This window comes from Bombus impatiens, unplaced genomic scaffold (genome assembly GCF_000188095.3).
Source record: "Bombus impatiens unplaced genomic scaffold, BIMP_2.2 scf_0044, whole genome shotgun sequence".
Lineage (NCBI taxonomy): Eukaryota > Metazoa > Arthropoda > Insecta > Hymenoptera > Apidae > Bombus > Bombus impatiens.
The window spans coordinates 828,628-848,490 of NT_176463.1; the positions used below are offsets into that span (position 1 = coordinate 828,628).

At 34.2% G+C, this 19,863-nt stretch overlaps 1 protein-coding gene across 1 annotated transcript; it reads left to right on the top strand.

Annotated features, from left to right (window-relative positions):
- Nucleotides 1-11,047: 11,047 nt before the first annotated feature.
- LOC100743209 (charged multivesicular body protein 6) lies at nt 11,048-12,492 on the top strand. The gene is made up of 4 exons (XM_003485198.3): nt 11,048-11,269; nt 11,349-11,458; nt 11,536-11,969; nt 12,075-12,492. Exons 1-4 carry the CDS (start codon nt 11,204-11,206, stop codon nt 12,119-12,121), a joined length of 657 nt encoding a protein of 218 aa, XP_003485246.1. The 5' UTR covers nt 11,048-11,203; the 3' UTR covers nt 12,122-12,492.
- The last annotated feature ends 7,371 nt before the right edge of the window (nt 12,493-19,863 follow it).

Here is a 19,863-nt window from a genome sequence, read left to right on the forward strand (position 1 = left end):
GGGGGGGGGGGGGGATTTAGGATACGAGACAACGAGGACGCTAGGCAGGCCAAGAGTGCGCTTCGCCCTTTTTCTTTGTTTCTTGCGCGCGCGTGTCCGCCACTTCTCAGCGTGCTCTTTGCCGACTGAATGCCGGAATGACACTTCTCGCTCGCCCCGGCGCGGTGTCGTCGAAGCACTTTTCCCTTTTCCCGGGTGTGCAACGAGGGAGAAAAGAGGACGAATAAAGCACGGAAAGAGCAAGAGGAGGGTGAGGTTGCGTACATAGACCTAGGCACGCGTGTTACACGGATGACATGTCGCTGTTTGCATTGCTTATCGTGCGATGGATAGAAGGAAAGAAAAAAAAAAGAGAAAGAAAGGAAGAAAAAACGCGGGGACTGCGAAGCGAGATGGACGGATTGAAACTCGCGAGACTCTATGTAAGTTAGACGAACAAAGAGAAAAAAAAGAAGAAATAATGAGGGAAAGAGGAAGAATGGAAGAATACGACCTGCTTTTAAGATGATGCGTGTTGATAAGAAAAGAAGATGTAGTCATCCAGCGCAAAGAACGGTTTTCGATAGAGGAAGAGAATGAGAGAACATTACATATACAGGGTCGCGAAATCGAGTAAGAGAACGCTATGTCCCAAGCGTTGTGTCGCGTCGAAAGTCTGGTCTCATCCAATGCCGAAACGAAGATCGTTGAATTTAATCGGCCATTGTATAGCTATCCAATCGATTACTTGCATTAACTTCGGTGCATACATGCATATTACACGTACGCGAATTATTGTATCGTTGATTTACTATAACGCATGATCCTATAAAGGAGCCTGCAAGGGAAACACAAGCAATGTTCACCGACACGCATTTCACACAAGTTCACAATAAACGTATATAAAATATCTTCTACATACACTTCTACGTACACGCTCAAACTATACATATGTTCCACACAGAGACATAGACACTCCGAACACAAATATAATATATGCTGTGACACGCGCCGGCGGCTTTTTAAAGGAATTATCCTAACACACATGCCTATATACACATACAAGAAGAAATATATATATATATATATATACACACACATACCCACGCTACACCAGGAAGAAATATATGCAAACCATCAAGTACACGAAATAAGATGCATTAAAAGAAAAACAAAATATATATCTACACATATGCGTGTATTCAGTTATTATACCGCGCGTCCGTATATGTACAGTGCGTTAATTGAAGGCGAGATTGCGAATCGCTAATTTAATGCGCCATTGCATAAGTAAAAGCGGAAGTGAAAGTAATGCGTTGCAATGGGAATGATATTTGGACACGAAGCGAGGTTGTGCGTCTCTATATAACCCGGATGCATGTGAGAAAGAATGAGAGAGAACGTGACGATACGTGCGTACGAGAGCGAGAGAAAGAAAGTCATTAAATCTTTAAGATTTACGAACACGGTCACCTGAAAATGTCATTTTACGAATTAAAAGATGTTAAAAACAGGAAGGAAATTGGAAAGTTTATACGGACTGGCGTAAACGCGAGAAATCGTTAAATTGCGGAACGTAGCCTTACTCGCGGAATGACTGAACACCAAAAAATCCTTGCGTTCTTTCGCGCTTCGAAGTATTTCCCTAATTAGACGGACAAATGGCCCGAATGGGGATACTCCATTCAATTATTCGTAATTGGTCTAGGTTAAATGCGTGTAATATCGTTCGGGAAACAGGGAGGAGTCATTACATTAGTTTTGTTTTTTAGCGCACGTATGTTTTATAAAATTTAACCCAGCCCTTGAGGAAAGTTCGATTTAGGGGCTCGAAGGGCATCGCGACGCTCGAACCTCCCTGCTTCTGAAGGGGACAAATAAAAAAGAAAAAGTAAAACAAAGAAACCGTCGACGTGCAAAAACTCATTCCGCGGACTTTATAATTCGGATTTTGTTGATATAGCTGATCAAAAACTGTTTTCATACGATACTATTAATTACTATTATTGAATTTGTCAATATTGAATTATTGAATTGAGTGAGAGTTAACGAGCGATAAATTAATTATAATTATTACAAAAACAATGGATATACGTGCGACAATTCTAGGTACGGTTATTATTGTATTCAATAACAGGGTAAAACAAAGAACAAAAAAAAAAGAAACATTGAAGAAGAAGGATGACTTTAAATTGGGACGCGTGTCACGTCGAACGGCGGCCATTTTGTTTTCCTGTGCGCGGGTATGCATGCGCACGATGAAAAAAATGCTAAAGAAAGGAAAGAAAGGATGAAGAGGAACGAATGAACAAACGAGTCAATTCTTACGAACGTTAGCAATACTTCGTCATGACCACAAAGGATAAAAATGGCAAATAATGAACGAGAAAAAAAAAGAGAAACTAATAATAATAATAATATACACGACTAATCTATATCGCGGATAAACTTACATGAATTCTTAAGTTCGTGACGCGTACACGCGTGACGGGTGATCCTCGCTCGTTCTCAATAAAAGAAAGTGGAATATGAGAAAGCGGAACGTGAATGAGTCACCACTCCTGGACAAGAAAAACGTACTGTAAAACAAACTGCGGTCGCGTGTATTTTCGACGCTACAAAGCCGACTTCTTGCAAGCGAAACAAAATGGTAGCTGCTTCGTTACGCCCCAGGACTAACGATAAACGCGTGCAAAAGAGGTAAAGGTATATGCATCGGGCCAAAACTGTTATTATCCAGGCAACTAATAATTCGAAATATGAGAAAAGTCAAACAGCAAAAGGAAACACGTACACACACATTATGAAAAAAGAGATTGGTATTTTATCGGTAGACCGTACACCATACATAGGACGATGCTGTTTTCAAATGGGTGCAAGAGACGAGTACGCAGAAACGAGCGTTTCTTCGGCGATGTTCTATTCCTGATTTTTTCGTTTCGATTCTGACAAGGTTTCTTTTTCAAGGTTGTGCGAAATTACGAGGGTTTTGTGAATGAAATGCGACATAATCAAGCGAAAAAAAACAGAAAGAAACGCTCCATGCTCATAGCTTCACAGGCAACTTCTGTTGCCTTTATTCTTTTGTTACGTTCATTGGATCCGGTGGGAGAAAAGTGAGTTAAGTGAGCATTAAATAGACGCGTCGAGCGCTTCACGTATCACGGAGCTGCGCTAATTGTTCAAATAGACGGAGAGTTGGACATTGCGCGGAGAAGAAGAGTGGAGAAAAAGAAAAGAAGAGAAATACACGAGAACATAAGCACCAGCTCAAAGAACGTAAAATATAACAAGATTCGTCGTATATAGGTTTAAGGCACGCTGACGCGCGAGATCGCAGAGGATGGGCAAAATAAGGAAATGTAGAAAGCATATACACATACAAATGAAGAAATAGAAGAAGAGAAAACAGTCATAATTAAGTGTACAAGTTGTAACTTTTCGCAGTTAAGGTGAATGGTGTGCCGAAAGAATCTTGGGTTCCTGATCATTTATTACGTTTAACGTTTTAAACTGTAGAATTAATGCTCATCGTTCATTTTGGATTTGAATGAAAGCAATTTTGTTGAAGTGTGATTAACGAAGTAATGTGATAGTTATTATTATTTTTGAGCAATGTGTAAGTATCTTAGAACTAATTTCAAACTTATTTATTTAAATTGTTTCGTCGTTCTTTTACGAACGAATCGAAGATGTTGCGGCAGGAACCTAAGCGACTTTCAACGAGAATCCTCTGGAAAAGAGAATTATATATAAATATATAAATATATATATATACATATTCGAAAGAGATCTACGATCAATTATTAATTAGACAAAACAAACTAAAATGCGATCGATATACAAGCGAGTTAATACAAAAAGAATGAAGAGAAAAGAAAGGAGAAGATAAAGGTGTCGCGAGACATATAATAGGGAAGACAAGTCATAGGAGGGGATAAAAATGAAACAAGAGGAAACAAAATATATATGTGAGTACAGTCCACGCGTTTATATTTATAAATATGAAATACATTAATATTGAAATATTACGTCTATATCTACATCTAGTATATATATAAATATATATAAATATAAATATATATATATATAAATATAAATATAAAAACGATTAAGAAAGACAAGAAATATATTATGACTATATATATATAAATATATATAATAACTGATTAAGATGGCAAGCAGACAAAATAAAAAAATATGAGGATTATGGGAGATAAACAGATATATTGAAACATTGTTTTATGCATTTGTACATATATATAGTTATTGATGTTTTAAAAGCTAATATACTATTGTACTGAACAATTTTTCGATGATCATCATCGATGATCGTGAAAGGAGAGTCGAGCGGGGGTACAACCGGGGTAGATGAAGGTAGAATGAGGATTGGGAAGACTAGACGCGGAGAAAGATGAGAGGAAAGAAGGAAAGAGAATAAAGAAAAAAACGGCAAAGAAATGCGAGGGAGGCGAGCTCGTTGTTCGATGCAGTCCAGTCTTCTCTCACTTTGCAATACTCTTCCGATTTTTTACACGAGGGAGTTTATTTTTCCTGGCGAATTTTTGTCGAAGGTTGAGCATGAGAAGAAAAGTGTACGGAGATGATAATGATATAGGAAATTCAGAAGACTTCGCTTGTTCATCGACCGAGCTCGATCACTCATTGCGCGATTAATACGCTCACACCGACACTTCCACATTGTACACGTATGATACACACACATACAAATACTGACACGTATATATATATATAAATATAAATATAAATATAAATATAAGTATAAATATAAATATAAATATAAATATACACGCGTATAAATAATAAGTAATAATTACGATAATCGAAAAATATATATTATATACGTATATATAAATAAAATACACACAGCGTGAGCTAAGGACAGGAGAAAGGAAATGGAGGTCACAATTGTAAAGAGAGTGCGAAGAAGATGTTAATCAAGTGAGTAATCGATTATTGCCATTCCGTGATTGAACCGTGAAATTGAAATTAGAAGTACACGACTGACAAATCTTCATGCGATAGGTATGCGCGATGTGTACAATGATATGAAAATGAGTGCAATGAAATATAATAAAACACTTTATAATACTTAAGTCTTAGCGGTACTTAAGTGCAAGTAGCGATTATAAGTAATGTTTCCATTGTACATTTTATCGTTACAGAATTATCGTTATTGTAAAAATTATTTTTTACCGGAAGCATGAAAAGGCGAACAAAACTATTCTGTTTCATTTGTTTCATACGTTGAAAGGGTTTTTTGTTATACTTTCGTTTTGCGTTAATTAAATCGTTTTCAACTTCGACCACCTCGCGGTAGACGGAGTTAAATGTAATTGCGAAGTCGTTCGACTGTACGATATTTCGTAGATAATACAGCAATATCGAGTAATAATTTAATGAAGATGCCGCTGCGAGCAAATTCAACATAATCAAGCGTATTTAACCCGTTTGCAATTAATGGAAGTATAATGTATGAAGGTGATTATACAACCATAGGGAAGATAGTATGCAGACTTGAACAAGCATCAGTTCACTAATGTTCACGTAGAGTTCAATCTGTTTGCGCTTGACCCAATAGTGATAGTTGCTCGCGCATAAACGATCGTTCATCATTCTGAAATAATGTTTCACGTTCAGTCTGTATTAGTGATAACGATATAACAGTTCCATATTTGGAACAGACGAATAGAGTGGCCCAAATGATTCAAATGTTAGAGTTTACGAACACTCTTTTTAATTATATCACTTTCTAATCCGTACAATTGTTCTATATGCAAATACAAACACATATACACAGACACATGCATAGATACTTTCAATCACGTGTTTTCTTACGATACAACGAGAACAATACTCTTCGAAACAATTATACACGATACAATTATCAACATAATAGAAACACGCGTTATATACGTTAATTAATCTCGTCCAAACAATAAATTACACATATTAATCAATACACTGATATACTTACACAGGACAAAACAAAGGCAAACGATTAAGATAATGGAAAAGAAAAGTTTCACTTCGCCTCACGGATTCGTCGATATCGATCCTACGATCACTTTCTACGCACCCTCTATTTCTTGACTGCTGATGTTTCCTAGAACGGCTAGTTTAGCGTACATTTCGCTGTGCGACACGAATCTGCGAATTTCTGTTTTTGATTTTCTCAAATGAAAGCTGACAGGCGACAGATGACATACGAAGCGTTTTACCTTGTACGGAAATACGGAGGAAACGCGGACACGATGCCACGATATTTCGAAGAAAACAACCCCCGTCGCTCTGCGTGCGATGTGACTGTGGTTCGAGAGAAAGAGGGGGAGAGAGTGAGGGAGAGTTTGTGAGCCAAAAAAAAAAAGAAAAAATAACTGTGCGAAAGGGAGAAAGAAAAAGGGTGAATGAAATGAACTCGCAGAAGTCCGTAGATAGATAGACAATTTTCGAAACAACGTTTTCGTGCGTATGAGAAAGATCGTTGCTGCGACCTGACACGAAAAGTTGGAGCGTTTCTCTGCTGACTGACTGCCTCTGAACTTGCTCGTAGTACCTACAGTTTCGATTTCGATTTTTAAGCCTGTTCGAGTCACGTTTGCTAACTGGCGGACAGAGAGAAACGCTCTGAGCGGGTACACGATTCGATTAGTCGAGTTTCAAGTCAGTTGTAATATAATCGATTGATAGGGATCGTGATGCCTAAATCAGTGTTCTTTTTTAAGTGGAACGTCGCAGCCAAAGTCGTAGGCTAAAGGATCCTACTTAGGAATTATTTTTATTCGCGCATTACGGGAACATGCGGGCCGAAAGAGCTCGTTCGTTTATTATTATTATTATTATTATTAATATTATTAATATTATTTCTTTCCTTGTTTTTTTTTCTGTTGACTTATATTGTATTTTAATAACGATTAATTACTACCGTTCGATCACTATTAACAGCGTTATTATCGGATAGTATTATTCTAACGCATCCCAATATCATTTTCTATTTGTCAGGATGCAGTAATCCGCTGTGTTATGAGTACAGTTATCATTGTCTTTGAGCCGATGATTTCGTTTACTTCAAGTTTCTACCGAGGAGAAACGCGGCTCGAAGAAATCGTCGTCCGTCTCGAATACCAATCAGAATTATTCCATGTGTCGTCTGTTCGATATGAACGAGTGCTCGCATTTTCAAAAAAAGGAAAGAAAGCTTTCTTGCAAAATCGAGAAGAAATGTCAATCTGATTCGTGTTACAATTCACTTTTAGCCAGACGTCCAGGGGATTTTTTCGAGTCGCAGATTAATGAAATGTGAACATAACCCCATACGATATATATATAATATATAATACAATATATATAATATATAATATATATTATATATTATATATAATATGTAACATATATTATTATATATAATATATATTTAATTACATATTATATATATACATAACATCATATATATTATATATATTATATATATGCGCACGGAAAGCATACAATATTATGAATAAGTATATATAATCATGTAATTACACGTGCACACGTTCGGATGAGCAGTTAAACGTAATCTGTTAATATTCTTCCTGCGTGCAGAACAAGGATATAACAGCCACGAGCTTCGATGAAGTTTTGCTAACCATCGTACAGCAAGAATACCAGTTCTTTTTTTCATTCGATACCCATTAATATCAATATGTATCATTTTCTTTTTTTCATATAAAATTATTCTGCCGGTTTTATGCTTTAATCGTTGAGATAAGATTGGGCGATCAAACATATAATATTTGATCGATATCCAATTTTCATGTGTTCTAAAAAGCATTAGTTAGGGTGTGAAAATTTTGACGATATCGTATTGCCGTTATTAACGAAAGGATAATCTGAAGAAATATTTAAGGAACGTTCAATTTCGATGAATACACTTTTCCATGGGCCAACCGAATCGATTATAGAGCGAGTATTTTCAATGTTGCTAAATTTTGTAATATTACTTAACCGCACTGACTCGCGTTAGTTTCTAACACAATTGTACACTGTTCTCTGTACTATCGTGACATTTTTCGTTTGTTTTATTATGTCATTGTTCCAGTTTTACCGCAAACGATTGGTACCTGCTTGTGCAACTCGTAAAATAAAATACGATAAAGGCCATTATATAACTTTCCGTTCCTCTCGCTCCTCGGATCGATTCTCTTACCCATCGCAACGGGTGTGTTCGAATCAATCAAGCAAAAGTTGTTATACTTTAGATGCTCGTTCTTAGAACGATCATACGAATCGATAGATAACGCGACAATTATCTTCGAAATTGTGAATATTCGAGATCTCCGTAGCAGTTCTAGGCGGAAAAGTAAATATTTCGTTCAAGTTAGCTTCGAAGCATATATATTTATTGCTTGTTTTTCAATTTACATATCGTGTTGATCTATAAGATCTAAAAATTGTTTCGTGCTTTAACGCTGTATCATGACTGCGATCATCAATTTTCGAAGAGTTGCTAAATTCTTCCCTCCTTTTTCGCTTCTTTTGGCTGCCATCGATCGATCGTTTCACGATAACTATATTTTCATACCATAAATTGTGTCATTATTTCTTTCATTAATTTTCTTCGCGCATACAAAACAACCACGCAAACGTTCTCAAACACACCGGCACACGAGCACAATAATTTCATTCGTCTCTTCCTTAAGATGAAAAAAAAGAAGATATCTAAATAAACAAAAAAGAACAAGTCTGAGAAACAATTTTTCATCGATTTTTTTCAATCAAAATGTTAAATAAAAGAACTGCATCGTAATCGTTGTGTGCATGTGTGAGAAGTGAAAAAGAGTCCACGAATTTCAACACACTCGCTTTGATCCCGTTCATCGTTGTCCTTAGTTTTGTGATATTGTATTTTTGTTGTCGCGTGAAAAAACCGAGGAATACCGAGTGTTTTCTGTGTACACGGCATGTTATGAATTACAGAGAGAGTCTTAGAGTCTCGTCATTCACATTGTCGAATTAGGGAACCATCTAAGTAATTTCTGTTTAAAACACGTAGTAAGAGAACGAAGCGAAGGTTTTTAAAAATATTTTTTACGACGCCTCGTGAGAAATACAAAGCAAAGGCAGATTGATGAATAGCATGAAAGAACGAAACGGAAGCTCGGCGGTATGGTACAGCTTGCAATGAGAAAACTTGCAATATAACAAGCAATAAATAAATCACTTTTAATTCCATGTATATTAAACAATTATGTGGATGCTTAATGAGATTTATTGAATTTAAACAAGCATAAAGAAAAAAGAAAAAAAAATAATAAAGCCAGGAACTAAGACGAAATACTGATTTTACATATTCTTACTAATCGTAAACGATTACAATACGTATAGCGACATACTAAATTATACGATTATGTATCGATTAAAAAGAACAGATTAAATGAAAATGGTAAATAAATAATTATTAAACTAAAAAGCAAAAAAAAAAAACAGTACGATTGCGGGCGGGAATCGCCACGAAGACGGTAATGTCTAATCTATATAAGTACGTAAAAAGTTTCAATTTTACACTACCGATAATAATGACATAACGGTAAGGTTCTATATAAGATATAATGATGATTTATAATAATTATAACATTGTACAGAATATTTATGAAAGGCGCGCTGCTGGCGAAAGAGCCGCGCGTTTCTTTGTGTGTTCGTAGCTCGCGAACGCAAAAAAAGAAAAGAAATAAAAGAAACGAAGGAGGAATAGAGATAAACGGTGAATAAATGTGAAAAAATACGAGCAAACAAATGAAACACGTTTATCTTTTCTTGTAATCAATAAAAATTGTTCGAATTAAGCGTGGCTTAAAGTCGTCAGTAAATTTTCAGGCATCCATAACAAATGTGAAGGAACAACGCGCGACTCTCTATCCAAAAGCGGCTAGACTATAATGGATGTTTTGTAAGATAAAGCAAAACGATCACGGATTATATTGAGATCGCGTTCAGAGAAATGTATAATCGATTACGTATTCGGGATAGCTCGAATTTACTCGACGACGCCTTTCTCGATGGGGGAATAAAAAAATGTAAGAAAAGAGATAAAAAAAATTAAAAAAAATGAAGAAAAGAAGAAGTACGAAAATTGCGGCTCTTTTCTACCGCGAATATATTCGAGCATAGCGACATGGTGTGCTGTCAAAAGGTGAAAATTATGGTCCTTAAAATTTAAGCGGAAAAGAGTAACAAGACGCAAAAAAATAAAAAATAAAAAAACAAAAGCGAAATAAAATAGAGAACAAAAGATAGAAAGTGAGAGAATTTATCCGCCGTAGATGTGTGGCGTAAGAAAGGGCCGATAATCTAATTCATTGTGTATGTATACAGACAGAAAATAAATATAATATTGCGATTATAAATATTAAACTAATAAAGAATAACAATATTGTACCCCTCTGTACATATAAATATATATTATAATACGATGATTATTACTATATGATTTATTATAAATATATATACATAAATATAAATATATCTCATGAATTCACATTATTATGTTTATTATTGTTTACTTATTATTATTAAAATTATTATCATTGCGATGATAACGAGAAGGATGATGATGATGATTATTATTATTATTATTATGATAATATTATTAATATTTAAGAAAAGGTTCACAACGTGCCGTGTGTATGTGGGAATAAAATATATAATATAATGGACATTGTTCAATTCAATCCAATGTCTTGTCGTTTTTCTCTTTCCTTGTTTTCAGTCTCATATCATATCCTTATCACTTTAGATAATATTCCTTTCTAAATTCCATAAAGATATTTATTCTTGAACATTAGTTAAAAGATTTAACATATCAAATTCATCAATTATAAGTTTATTGTGCTTCTTTGCCTAATTAAATTTAAAAAAATTAATTCTTGAGCGATATACAACAATAGTACCGTTATTTTATTATTAAATTTTGTGATGAAAGGCTTATTTTCAATAAAATAAAATAAGTAATAATATACCTATGTATGTACATATATTTTTCGCGCCATATTGTTTGAATTTTAGTCGAGTACGAAACTATCGATAAGTCGACCAGAAAATATGGCGCCAGCCATGATAGATTTAGTTATTAGTGTCTTAAGTGATGTGTCAAACGTGACATGAGCTTTCTTTCAAATTCCGTATGACAGTTTAATTAATACCGTTGTACATTATCTAGAACGAAATGGGTATTTTCTTTGCAAAGAAAAAGCCACCGAGCCGTATTACCGAACAGGACAAGGCCATTTTAGTACGCTGTTTCACACATTTTCTAACCTCAACCATTTTTATTTCAGGCACATATTAACTGATTTCTAACATTTTTACAGCAACTGAAACAAACTAGGGATAAAATCAAGCAATATCAACGAAGAATCGAGCAATGTCTCGAAAAAGAACGGTTACTCGCAAAAAAACTTATACAAAATAAACAAAAAGAGTAGTTATTAAATTCTTGTCTATTGTAATTTTAAAATATCTTTAAAACATTTGTTAAACGTTATAAAATCTTTTCAGACGTGCTTTACTTCTTCTACGGAAAAAGAAGTTCCAAGAACAAATATTATCAAAGACTGATGGACAGCTAGAGAACCTTGAGCATATGGTACATGATTTAGAATTTGCACAAATAGAGTTGAAGGTTGTAAATGGCCTAAAAGTGGGTAATATTGCATTGAAAAAACTACATGATTTATTATCCATTGATGAAATTGAAAAAGTTATGGACGAGACTAAGGAAGGAATTGAAAAACAAAGGGAGATTAATGAAATATTGTCTGGAGAACTTACAGAGAATGATGAGAGTGAAGTTGAAGCAGAGCTTAATGCTTTGTTAGCGGCAGAAATTGAAGAAAAGGCACCAGAAATACCAGAGGATGTAACATTACCAGAAGTACCAGAGGATATAACATTACCAGAAGTACCAGAGGAATTACCAGAAAAGAAAATAGGTAAATACATTGTATAATATACAAATAAATACTATCATGTTAGATTTATTCTTCTATTAGAAAAATACATTTAATCCATTCATTTATCTTCTTTTTATTTTGCAGAGCGTACGAAAGAAAGAACAAAGGAAACTGTTGCTCTGGAAGCATGAACAGGTGATAAATATTATTAGTAAAATTTCTATTCTATTGGCACTTTGTGCAGGGGTCTCTGTATATATGTACAGTACCTTATATGTAAGGCTCAGCATGAATAATTCTCATCCAAAGGGTATAATTGAAAGAATGGAAGTTACGTTTTATTAACAAAGTCGTTTAAGTGCTAAAGACTGTTATTGTAAACTGCGTATACATATATGGTTTTGATGCTGTGAATACATAATCCAGGCAAATGTACATTACTCTCTCATATATTACATATACCATGTAAGTTTCACAATAATTATGTTTGTACTACCTTACATGTACAAATATCTTTTTATCTTATTATTGGCCTTTCTTATGTGTAGTTATACAAAAATATGCAGAAGTTTAAAATCTTTTAATAAATGTGATTTTATTTACAACATGTTCCAGTAGATCTTATTCTCTGCAATAAATTATACAAATTTATAAACATGATTCAACAAAAAATTGTACATAAATCATAAAACTTTTCTCCAAAATGTAGATTATTTTGGATTAAAACGGAATAAAGTATATTAGGTATCTTCAACGTTTCATCCTTCTAAATATTGTTTTCGAATAGGAAAATACTTATATAATGCAGCTAGTAATGCTCGTTATTGATATCAATGATTATCAATGATATCTATTATTGCATTGACCATACATGTTCTGAAATCTATATCTTTTCGTTACTCTTCTTCCTTTGTTTGTTTATTTTCGTGGAAAATATTCATATAATATATAATAATAATCATATATAATAGGATGATAATAATCATTTATCTTTTATTAATCTAGAATATTTAAATTTTTTCCGCAATGTAAAATTGCACAGTCATATGAATAGAAGGTTACACGTGATCAACCAGCTTAAATTATTCAGGAACTGATAAGATAAACCAACCACCGAGACGTTCTCAAATACCTAGTATCTTCAGAATATTTTACGCTTATTCTATATGCTCTTAGCTCAAGTTACAACGCAGATAAAAATATATTCACTTCTATTAATGATATGAATAAAATTAATGGAATTTATGATTTCACATGAAATATTTTGTTTCTATTTGTCTGAATTGAGAAAATATAGTGCGATACTTGGTACCATTGAGCTACGCGTCATGACGTAATATAATTTGATCTTTTTTTTTGAAGAGGAGGGGAAAATGCAATTGCGCATACCCTGTATCGCTACGCGCCCCCGGATTATGTGGGGCTCGGCAAGATGTTAACGCCTCTACCCACTAAAACCCCCTCCTCATTCTCTTCTTCATCACTTACTTCAAACACTTCGGTTATCGAGCAGGTCACTTATGTGACTCCTATAAAAACTTTTTGTTTTGTTAATGTTCCTTTTTCGAAGTTAACAATGCGATACTTTTAAATTTAAGAAATCAGACACTTAATCATTTCGACATCGACCCAAATACTAATGAAGTTATAGAAATAACATAAATCATTGGAGAGTCACTTTATCCCATACGGGTATCATATAAGCATATTCATAAATTTGCAAATCAGTTTTATAGGATGGGATGGTTTGTAATTCTTTAATGATTATCTATCTCTATTGATTTGCAAATATATAGCAGATATGTAGAGCTTTTATTCGTCATTTTAATGTCTATGTCCATGACTAATGTTTTAATATGCGAAATATCTTGCATCATGAGATTATTTGTAACAATTAGAAAAACGAATTTAGCTTGTTATTTAGATTTTAACTTATTTATTCCCCAACTGTCTTTTTACATATAGTGAAATAAACATTTGTTTTTACTGTGTCCAACTGCAACATTGACGCTTTCGAAGTTTCCACAATTCTATAATCAGAGATAACACGACTTTCCTGATATCTTCCTCTCAAACTAATTTGCCGCTTTTCATTGTCAATGTACGTTACATTCTAACGCGAAGTAAACTGAATTATTCAATGGAACCAAATGTCAGCTGTTCATTTTCCATATTTAGTTATGTAATTTCGCAGTGTCATAACTTTCCAACTTTCCGCGCTCGATGAAAACTACATGTACGTTCATATCGTAACATTATACTCAACATACAATAGTACATCCGAAACGTCAAAAAAAAGTTATCCACAAAGAACTGTCCTCACTAGATAATATATCTTTTGTTTTGTGTAGATAATATATCTTTTAAGTTTAATATTTTTTCTAATCTAATATTTTAAATTATTTTCTGGTCTTTATGTTTAGTTTCAAAATCGAGTCACTAATCCATCGTTTATTTTACCGGTGACCTACGTTTTCATAATATTTGCATCTCGTGTCTTGTACCGAACAACGTCAACGTCCAACGACTTTGTTAGATTCAACGAAGCTTGTTTGTGCGGCAGAAAACGTCGTTTGAATAGACGATGTCTGATGTATTTAACTTGGTCTGTCGAATCCAGATAACACCAGCTTACGGCGCCAATAACAACGTTCGAATTGTTTTAACAAATCTCATGGCGCCTACGAAATCGTTTCGTGGTCACTAAACGATTAACACAATTTCAATGGTCAGGGACAGAATCCTAACAGATTGTAGATTAAATAATAATTACTAATAATCAATTATCGTTGATTAATCGTGTTGCTCACTCAGAATCGTACAAATAAAAGTGTATTCGCGCCTAACGATTGCGGTATCAATTACGACGCTAATTGTCCTCGAAAATTGTCTCTCTTTACCACTTACAACTCAATAGAATTTTTATCGAGAGAGCTTTAAACGACCATTGATTGACATATAGCAAGCGTAATTTGCACTGTATACTCTTTTTCATCAAATGTTTAATTTTTCAAAATATTACATTTGTCGAAGGAATGATGCAAATTTATTCCTTATTTACACGATAGATTAATTGTATAAAATTCTTTATACTCTTTTTAGCTGCTTTCCGTCATTATACCCTGATACCAAAGAACAAATTGAAAAAATATTACATGAAGAAAATGGAGAGAGGATAAGAGTTAAATGTTAAATCGTATCGACAGACTATCATAAAAATACAAAATTAATTCCAAAACCAGATATTTCATGTTAAATATATTCGATTTGAACGGAGTCTATGATGCAAGATCGTAAACTTTACGCGAATTCGCGAAGTCGTTGGGAAACTGACGTTCGCTGAATGCCGGTAACACCGGGAAACGACGAATAAAACGGCGATCACTTGAACAACTGTTTTTAGAAAATCTGTCAAATTATTGACAATACGCGTACAGGCTGTGCAATTCTAGTAGTAAATTACAGGAAGTATCACAGCCTCCTGATATTTAAAATGACGCCTGTATGGATCAACGATTCCCTATTTAAAACCAGATGACCTTCGCGAAATGAGAGAGACGAAGAGAAAGGAAGAACGGCTGAGGAACGGGATCCGCTGACTAACCTCCGGCCATGAAGCCTTCGTTTTATTTCTTTTTCTTTTCTCCGAGTCCGAACATATCATTCTCCTTATCTGCGAGTGTGTCGTAGATCCGGGAATTTCAGCAAGTTCAACGGTTTGTGATCGATTAATAAACGAATTAAATGACGTCAATTGTTGTATGATATGACACAAGAAGGACATTATCTTAGAACGTGATTCTCTTTTTATCGTGAATTATGTTACTTGGAATGCAGAATTACCCATCTTTAACTTTAACCCTGTTATGTCCTTTGGCTCATTTCATATATAGTCACATCCTTTTTTTGTCCAAAAAATTGTTCCGCCAAAGAGGGATAGGAATGAATTACTAATATATGTTATTCTCCATTTCAACTTTATATTAAATATATCTTTTAAATGTTAAAAGTCTCTTTACCTACAGGAACGAGAGAAATGTTGGAAAATGAGAATTCAAAAATAGTAGTAGGGTAAACTTTATCTGAATTTTTAGGTTCAAACATAATTGGTAAAAAGCGGAGGATCATGATTGATCATAAAATATGTAAGATTCAGGCTATTTTTCATTTGATTTATTATTATTTTTGAATTTACTTATTAATTACAAGATATGTAAGATTCAGGCGATTTACCTTTTATCTCGGTCTATAGGAAGCCCTACATTCGATATTTTTTACCAATTGACTGTTACCTTTCTTACCACAGTACAATATCTAGAATATCTATCCCAATGATTTCATCGTCCAAAAATTCATCGTCCAAGAATACTTGCGAATGTCAATCTTGTTACTTAGCATCGATTCTCTTCCATTAGCAATAGCGTTACTGTACCAAACAGTACAAGGTATAATTTTGCGGGAAACAAGTTAGACGCAATTTCGACGAGCATTTCGTTTAGATAACAAGAAGTTTTACCGCGTAATTTACTACTTTAAATATAGCATCCAGTGATTCTTTATTTGTCGGGAGGCAAACAAAGTTATTTCCTTAACTGAGGTAGGTATGCAAATTACGATCAACAACGAAATAAATCGCTGTTTGTTTATTTTCCATCTTTTATCAAACAAGCATCGTTATATTAAATATATTAAATAAATTTACTATTTCTGAGATTATTTAAATTAATTCAAACATAGAAAATATTGCGACGGTATAAGCTTGTTATGCATCGGATTTTGCTCTATCTACATAAGTTTAATGAACGATTTCATCTCACGATAAACGACTTCCTTGGGTGGCAAGGATTTTCTACAAGAATGATTCCATAGAGTATTTCGCAGACTCTTGCAGAGAAAGAGAGAGAGAGAGAGAGAGAGAGGAGAGAGAGAGAGAAATATATCTTATCTTATTGGGAATAATGCAGATAAAACATTGAGACGACAGTTTATCTGCGACGCATATATATACGTGACGTCTCACAGGTAACGTTTCCAGGCTACGTCTCCAGTCTTGAACTTAATGTTTTCGTCAAAGCCTGACCTCCTTTAAATATCTCTTATCTTGTAATTACACATCTTGCTGTCGAAAAGTTGAAGTTCTGGAAATTAACAGGCTGTTTCGTAAGGTGTCACATGTTTAACTTCTTAAATTTTTTACTGTTCGGCTGAAGAAAATTATTACGACAAAATGAATAGAAGGATGCTTGAAACGATTTTACAGCTTCCCCATTTCCATTTTCTAATCCTTTGAAGCCTAAGGATTCAAGTTTATTTTTATTTTCTATTGCATTAAACTATTGAAATTGTGTTTAAGATAAATATTTTCTAGTTCTGTTGAAGTTTTCATCGAGAGCTTATACTGCATTATTTTCAAATAAACGTGCCGATACGTAAAACACAGCCTTCCACTTCATCTTTCTCTCTCTCTCTCTCTCTTTCTCTCTCTCTCTCTCTTTCTCTCTCTCTCTCTCTTTCTCTCTGTCTCTCTCGCCATCTACATACTTCTCCTTTGCGATTTTTACTCCAAACAGAAACAACGAATCGTCTTGTAATAACAGTAACAATGCACCAATCAGCTTAAATTACCCGCTGCATCGATTTGCATACATTGATTCAACTTCGTCAGTATTCCTTCGCTGAATTTACATTGAATCGCTCCTAAACCTATCCCCTTGATTTCAAGTGCACGATACCTCTCTTATACAATATGTAACAGTACCACGTGCAAATATCCCTCGTCGAAGGTTGCGGAAGTGCGATGAGATAAATAAAAGTTTTAGTTTATTTGAACAACATGATATATGGGATTTTTGCATAACAATGGAATCTGGCTTCATAACGCTATCTCGAATTATTGGAAGACTTTGTTCACTATTGAAGAGAGTTAATAATTTTTACGCACGGAATAAAACGCAAAGGATGGGTTTCGAATATATATTGATTAATGATAAACTAATAATCTGGGTATATCAGACGGTTCTCATCTGGATACTCTTCTTGTTTCATCGATTCTATGTTAAACTATTGATAACGTTTCGTCGGCGGTAATTTTCTAGAAATTTATGTCTCACGAAATCTTGTAATAAAATTTATGTCATAGTACAGGTAAACAGATATATACTTTATATAGAATTACTTATGTATTTACTAGTACTTAGCTTCGTCCTTAAACATTTAAAATCAAGTTATAAAATATTCTTTATACATCTACGAAAGAGATATCTGAATATTCTGTGTGGAATAATAAAAAAAATGAGACCTAAGATATCGTCTCCAATGCGTGTAGTAGATTATATCTTAATGATCATGGCGTACATAATTTGCTTTTTAAAAAGAGATTACATTGATGAGGTGTTCTATAAAAATAGTTTTCGAATGGAAATGGGTGTTTAACCTATATTAAGTGATACGTAGAAACTTGAAAGGGTTTAATAAACAATTTCATCGAAGACGGTTCCAAAGAGAAAGTCCCGTTTTACAGCACTATCTAAAGGAGTGGTCGTCGAGGAGAGCCATTATTAAACCAAGTGAAAAAAGGAGGTAAAAGATATCAGTCGAGGGGAAAATGCTTTAATTGGGCAGAAGAACAATAGCATAAGGCGTTGTACCGACGGGACAAAATGAGTCATGCCTACATACAAGGTGAGACAACTGAATTCTTAATATTATAGAAACTAACTTTATATATTTCTTCATCATCTTTTTACTAGCAAAAACCACCTCCAAAATTCTCATTACTACACGCATTTAATCGATATTGATAATTAATTAAAAACAAATTTCCGTTTCGAAAAAACCGTTTCAACGTTGGCAATAAGATAGTCAGATTTTATAATGTGCGTATAAATGCTGAATTCATATTGCCCAAGAACGTTGTACTTTATTTGAAACACCGGAAACGATATTTTCATAGGAGCTAACATGCTGATGAATATCGTTCCCTGTACCCATTTAAATTATAATTTTTCAAGAAGCCGGCGTTAACATTACTTAGGTAGTACATTGAATTGTCTTAATCTGTGGAAGAAGTTTTAACAGTACTACAGTATAACAGTAGTATGGTAAAAACGGCGACAATTATGGCCTTGTTTGCCTCTTAAAGACGCGAATTTTAATGACACACGCGACATCACGTTTATTACGTGTTTCTAATAATACCTAAACAATCTTTTGCGACATTAATGAGTTAAAAAATTCATTGTATTAGGTTACAGAATTGGATGACTCATCGTACACCTGGGAGTGTATGAAGAACACCGGTGAGATTTTACAAATAGAACGAGACACGAAACATTCGTCTCGTCTTGAGAACGTTAATTGTACCGTTGCGCTGCTTGGAACGAGGCTGGGAGACGCGTCCACGATGCTGAACAACTGAACGAAGCATTTCCCGATCTTACGTCGTTCTAGATATGTACATTTCTTTCTTTATCAGTTCATATTTTCCCTTCCTTTTTTCCGTATTTCTTTTCTCGTCGCCCAAGAAACACTCGGCATCTTTTGTCTCAATTAAATGGCACGGGTCAATTGAGAAGCTGTAGTAGATGATAAATTGAAATTAATGTCTGTGTTCCTAGATCATGCTTTGACGTTATACCGATATTGCACACAAACAAAAAAAAATACACCAGACTAACCGTGAAATCAATTCTTTATCTTCACAACTTTGTTTGCAGCTCTAGATAATGTTTCCAGCTCTGGTGCCATTCGCCAGATAGTACTGGTTAAAAATTATTGCCAATAAAATCTTAGATGATTCATACCTGCAAATATTTGTACGCAATGCATGCAGTATTTGAAAAGGTAGAAAAATATGTAAAGCGGTGTTACAATAAAATTGAAGCTAACGTTTTGAGTTGCGATGGAATTATCATATCCAGTTTGTTAGATGAAC

Bases quoted from the DNA above. Each gene is read 5' to 3' on its own strand.
- LOC100743209 (XM_003485198.3), top strand. From the start codon at position 11,204: ATGGGTATTTTCTTTGCAAAGAAAAAGCCACCGAGCCGTATTACCGAA. The intron at 11,270-11,348 runs GTACGCTGTTTC...ACATTTTTACAG, and splicing joins AACAGGACAAGGCCATTTTA to CAACTGAAACAAACTAGGGA. The intron at 11,459-11,535 runs GTAGTTATTAAA...AAATCTTTTCAG, and splicing joins ATACAAAATAAACAAAAAGA to ACGTGCTTTACTTCTTCTAC.